The sequence below is a fragment of the Rhododendron vialii genome, chromosome 10a (assembly GCF_030253575.1).
Source record: "Rhododendron vialii isolate Sample 1 chromosome 10a, ASM3025357v1".
Taxonomy (NCBI): Eukaryota; Viridiplantae; Streptophyta; class Magnoliopsida; order Ericales; family Ericaceae; genus Rhododendron; species Rhododendron vialii.
Genome location: NC_080566.1, coordinates 39174032 through 39180000, shown reverse-complemented (window position 1 = coordinate 39180000; position 5969 = coordinate 39174032). Strand labels below are relative to the sequence as shown.

At 39.3% G+C, this 5969-nt stretch overlaps 1 protein-coding gene across 1 annotated transcript in view; it reads left to right on the top strand.

Annotated features, from left to right (window-relative positions):
• The window catches only part of LOC131304313 (transcription-associated protein 1-like), a 35522-nt gene extending 31586 nt beyond the window's left edge, over positions 1–3936 (top strand). The window contains exons 30-35 of the mRNA XM_058331520.1: positions 1–432; positions 786–1217; positions 1981–2259; positions 2539–3090; positions 3186–3395; positions 3576–3936. The exon at positions 1–432 is cut by the window's left edge and continues 42 nt beyond it. Coding sequence (XP_058187503.1) covers positions 1–432; positions 786–1217; positions 1981–2259; positions 2539–3090; positions 3186–3395; positions 3576–3695 — 2025 coding nt within the window. The 3' untranslated portion in view covers positions 3696–3936. The remainder of the gene's footprint in view (positions 433–785; positions 1218–1980; positions 2260–2538; positions 3091–3185; positions 3396–3575) is intronic.
• Positions 3937–5969: the final 2033 nt, after the last annotated feature.

Sequence of the window (5969 nt, the reverse complement as noted above, 5' to 3'; positions counted from 1 at the left end):
GATGTTGCAAATAAATCTGAATTTGGTAGACTAGCATTGGCACAGCAAAGAATGCAACAAAATTTGGCTGGTGCTAGCTCTATCGGCTTGGCTGATGGGAATGCGAGAGTGGGGAGCCATGGTGTGGGCTCTTTAGCCCCAGGAAATCAGATTCATCAAGGAAGTCAAGCCAGTGGTGGTGTTGGGTCACATGATGGTGGTAATTCTCAGGTGCAAGAATCTGACAGATCCACAGGTGTTGAAGGCAGTGTGCAGGCTGGGAATGACCAATCCATCCAACAGAGTCCTTCAGCTGTTAACGATGGTCATAATGCAATAAGACGTAATGGAGCCCTAGGTTTGGTTGCTTCTGCCGCCAGTGCCTTTGATGCTGCAAAAGATATAATGGAGGCTCTTAGAAGCAAACACACTAATTTGGCTAGTGAACTTGAGGTGATGAACTTACTGTTGTTTCATTATCATTCACCTATTGAGGATTCTAGTATCTTTCCACAAGTGCCAATGCATTTTGTTTAAAAGAAAACTGCATGCACAAGCATGAACATACTGTAGTTTTTTCATTATTGTCCACCTTTTGAGGTTTCTAATATTTGGCAATGCTTATTTTGTTTGTGAAAATGCATGAGCTACAAATGAGTGTAGTGTTTCTCCTAATTGCTTTTTCATGACACACTTCTTTGATTGTTCCTTTAGTATATATTTTTTATTTTGGAGGGTTAATGCGCGAGAAAGCTTTTTATCCGCACTTATTGTTGTTACACATGAAACGACAACTCATTTTGCAGATTCTGCTCACGGAAATTGGTTCAAGGTTTGTCACCCTGCCAGAGGAGAGACTACTGGCAGTTGTTAACGCATTGCTCCACCGCTGTTATAAGTACCCGACTGCAACTACTGCAGAAGTCCCCCAGTCTCTGAAGAAGGAGCTCTCTGGTGTTTGTAGGGCATGCTTTTCAGCAGATGCTGTGAACAAGCATGTTGAGTTCGTGCGAGAGTACAAGCAGGATTTCGAACGCGATCTTGATCCAGAAAGCACAACTACATTCCCATCCACTCTATCTGAACTGACAGAGCGATTGAAGCATTGGAAAAATGTTCTCCAGAGCAATGTTGAGGACAAGTTTCCTGCTGTGTTGAAGCTGGAAGAGGAAAGCAGGGTATTGCGTGACTTCCATGTTGTAGATGTGGAGGTTCCAGGACAGTATTTTTCAGATCAGGTATTTGACTAAATTGTACCCAGGCAACAATTCCCGTTGCCATGTGGTAGGGTGAATCATTGGAAGACTTTTTATGATCTATACTGTCTCAGAATGGTTCTACTGACCACATTGCATTGGGCAGTGGATAATGCACTAAAAAAGTTACAGTTCAATGCACTTTTCACACATATCAATGCACTTCCACAACTACTGTAAATCTTCTATAGATATCAATGCACTTTTTGCACATTTAACCATAGCAACTGGGCTGTAGTTCCTTGTCAAAAAAAAAATTCAGTTAGTAAAATCATGATTCCCTCTATCCTTTTTTGTTTATCCATTTTCGGCAATTGTGCCCTTTATACTATTGATGAATTAATTTATTTTTTGTGTGGATATTTCCGGAAATTTTTTTTCACCTGTCAAAATATCTCTATTAGTTCTTGTTAGCAAAGTTTGCAAACTCATCTAAGATGACTACAGTAGAAAGTATTGTTTTTTTGGAGATATCCGCAAAAGTGGTAACACCGTAAGGTCTGTAACAGACAACAAGCTGGGACAGGGGATTTATATCATTTGTGACTTCAAGATAATCATAAAAACAAGTCTTCTATTGAGAATATTGTGTTAAGTTATAAATGGGATTTAATCTGTCCTGCAATGCTTATACTTGTTATTCTTTCTCAAGGTTCAGTTGTTACCTTGTTTTCCTTTTCTTGTTGATTTCTTTATTTCTGAATGCTTCTCTTTTGCTATTATAGCTAATTATCCGTATTTTCAGGAAGTTACAACTGATCATGCGGTAAAGTTAGACAGGGTTGGAGCAGATATTCCGATTGTGCGAAGGCATGGAAGCAGTTTTCGGCGCTTGACTCTAATAGGCTCTGATGGCTCCCAGCGACATTTTATTGTTCAGACTTCTTTGACTCCCAATGCTAGAAGTGATGAACGTATGCTGCAGCTTTTCCGTGTGATGAACAGAATGTTTGACAAACACAAGGAATCAAGACGCCGCCACATTTGCATTCACACTCCAATTATTATCCCTGTTTGGTCCCAGGTAATAAGTTCAGTTGTTAATTTCGCGAGGTCAAATGTTTTCCATTAGAACAGTTCGAATTTTCAGCCAATGTACAAGAAATGTCATGTTATTAGATTTTTCGGACTTTCCGAGATGCCGACAGTGAATCTCACCTTGAAGTATGTGCTTTGCATACGTATTCTGAAGATCATTTAGCCTTGATATATCATATATACACACATGAAATATGCAGCCAAAATAGGATGGAATTTTATCTGAATAGGCTTGCATTCTAATGTTACTGCTTACCCACGCTAGGTACGCATGGTCGAAGATGATTTAATGTACAGTACCTTTCTTGAAGTGTATGAGAACCACTGTGCTAGGAACGACAGAGAGGCAGACCTACCCATAACCTATTTCAAAGAACAGCTCAACCAAGCAATATCTGGCCAGATGTCTACGGAAGCTGTGGTAGATCTCCGCCTCCATGCTTATAACGACATAACAAAGAATTATGTGACCGATAGCATTGTGTCCCAGTACATGTACAAGACTCTGCTAAGTGCAAACCATATGTGGGCTTTCAAGAAGCAATTTGCCATTCAGTTGGCCCTCTCAAGTTTCATGTCATTCATGCTTCAAATTGGGGGAAGGTCCCCTAACAAGATTTTGTTTGCTAAAAACACTGGCAAAATATTCCAGACTGATTTTCACCCGGCTTATGATGCGCATGGAATGATTGAGTTTAACGAACCAGTTCCTTTCCGCTTGACAAGGAATTTACAGGCTTTCTTCTCACATTTTGGGGTGGAAGGCCTCGTTGTTTCTGCCATGTGTGCAGCAGCGCAGGCTGTCGTTTCACCAAAAGTGAGCTTCTCTACACAAATTTGTTTTTTATTTTTTAACAGAAACAATTTTTATTTTTTCATACCAATATTCCGTTCCAATTTCATTAAATGCAGCAAAGTCAGCATTTATGGCATCATTTAGCCATGTTTTTCCGGGATGAGCTCTTATCTTGGTCTTGGAGAAGACCTCTAGGGATGCCTCTTGCCCCTGTCGTTGGAGGGGGTAACATGAACCCCGTGGACTTTAAACAAAAGATCATGACAAATGTGGATCATGTTATTGACCGGATCAATGGAATAGCCCCACAATATGTATGTGAAGAGGTAAGTTTGATGAAAATTTGTCGTGAATACCACATTTCGAGCATCCAAATTATGAGTACAGCTTATATGCACACAAAAGAAACTTTCTGTGGCTTTTTTGTTTGGGGGAACAAAATTCCTAATTCCCTATTGCTGCAATCAAACTATAAAAATGACCTGAGTTTCTTTAACTGTCTGTAGGAAGAGAATGCTGTGGATCCGCCACAATCAGTGCAGAGAGGTGTTACAGAGTTGGTTGAAGCTGCTTTGACCCCAAGGAACCTTTGTACGATGGATCCGACATGGCATCCCTGGTTCTAACTCATGGTACTAGCCAACCCCATCCCCTCCCTTAAGGAGCAGTATACCTCAGTAGGTCGTCAGCAATTGCTTCTTGTAAATTCGATGTAAATATTTCTTTGAATTAATTGCTAGTTGTCTTATCTATTTTCTGCTCGGATGTAATTTTGACCTTGATCTTTAGAGCAACTGTTTTTTTTGGTGTCCGGTGTTGTTACCGTAATTATTGGTAATTGAGTATCTATTTGGTATTTGGATTCAATTTTGTGATTTGAATTTGTGCAGTCAGGAAAAAACACCTTCGATACCTTTTTTTGAAGTTTCTTTTGCAGAAAGTTTGTATAAAAATACCGCTAAAATGACAATTACTATTTTTCTAGGGGCACTAAAGTTGAGCCACCTGATTGTGGCGGATCCATAATCAGGGATCAACAATGTCCAAGTTTGGTTCGGGAGTACTTTTGGGGTAATGAGCTCACGGCATCCTTGATGTTATGTGGGGGAAATTGGAGTGACGTTTTGCAATAGCAGTAAACGAAAAACATTGCGTAAAGTGCCTCGGTATATCCCTCTGCATTCCTTGGCTCTAATGATATTGATGAACCCTTAAAAGGACTGAAGAGACAGGTTGTCGGATGGGGTTAAATGGAATATCCCTCAGTGGCGGGCTATCTTTCCTAAGGTGAATTTTGATGGAGCCATTTTTCAAGATGAAAGGTCAATGGGTGTTGGGATTGTTGTCCGAGATGAGCTTGGTATGTTTGTTGCTGCAATGCCAAAATGGTTTGAACCCGCTTGACGTTGGGATTGAAGCATCGAGTTCTGTGCTGTTAGGCGAAGGGCGAATCAAGTAGCCCATAATTTAGTGAGACATGCTTGTTATATTTTTTATTCTAATAATGTATGGTTAGATGTGTCCTTTCTAATTGTGTATATTCCATCCGATTAATAAAATACTTGCGTGTTTCATAATACAAAAAAGCGTATTTGCGAAAAGAATTGCAACTCAACAGTGTATATCCATTTGGGTGCCAACATGAAGTTCCTCAAATAGTCCCACAACAAGGAGAGGTCCAATTCACTTGTAAATGACTAGTGCGATGCCGACGCGCGTAGCGCGTCGGGTTGGCAAGAAGAAATGTAGGAATGTGTTCTTTATAAGAATTGGGAAACAATACGCAATATCAAATTGAAAAATATAATGATACACTTATAGTACAGTGATGGCGTGTAAGGATTTTGTGGAGTCTAAATTATTATAATCATAACAGGCCTTATAAAGAGGAGTGAATTATTAACAAAAGAACTCTGTCGATACCATGAAATGTTGTACACTGCAAGCCATCAAATTCGCATGAAAAGTATCATGCTCATGGTGAAGTTACACTAATTCAGGCACTAAATGCACTTCAATGATAGTATCAGTACCATGGATAGACTTGTTCAATGTTGTTGGAATCAAAGATAAGAACATGAAAGTGTTTACCATCCATGTTGAAAATGAAAACAATGATTTTGCCAATGTCTAGCGAGTGAACATTTAAGAATCGAAGCCAATTTGGTCCTTCTAGTGTTCCTCTTTTGCAATTAACATGCCATGTCCTTTTTCCAAAAGTAAGAAGGAGTTCTTCAACACCATATTCCACCAGATACTCATTTAAATCGTATGGAAGGTACTGCAAACATATGCAATGAGTTGATTGATAATGTACAGTTGGATTAGAATGCTAATAGTTTTTATACATTTTAACTAACCAGTCTGTGGAATCAAATGGTGACAATTGCCTGTAAAATCGGAGGTCAGGATCAAGTTTCCTCACTGTCATTGAGTTAATCGACGTACGAATTATATCTGAGTTGTAAAGGGATGTGCTGAAATTAATGTGATATATGTATAACGTGCGCATTATGGCAGGAGAAAATACTTACATGAATCCAATTCGCACAACTTTGAAATGAGAATCCAATCTTGATCAGTAGTAGCATGCATGAAAGGCTTGGCTTTTCCCTCATCAATTTCCTTGCAATGCGTTCCAAATACTTGTAGATCAAAAGTTGCTTGGCCTGTGTCACCGAAGAAAATCTTGTATAACCCCATCTATAGGCACAAATAATAGATCCATTTTAGCTAATAAGGACAGCAACCAAGTGTCCAGAAATCACACTCACCCCACCCCTTAGATAAGAAGCCTTGAAGCTAACATAGTTACAAAATTACCGATCCGCTGAAACATATACAATGATTTAAAATACAACATTAAAAATTAACCCAACCAATACCTTAATTCAAATGTC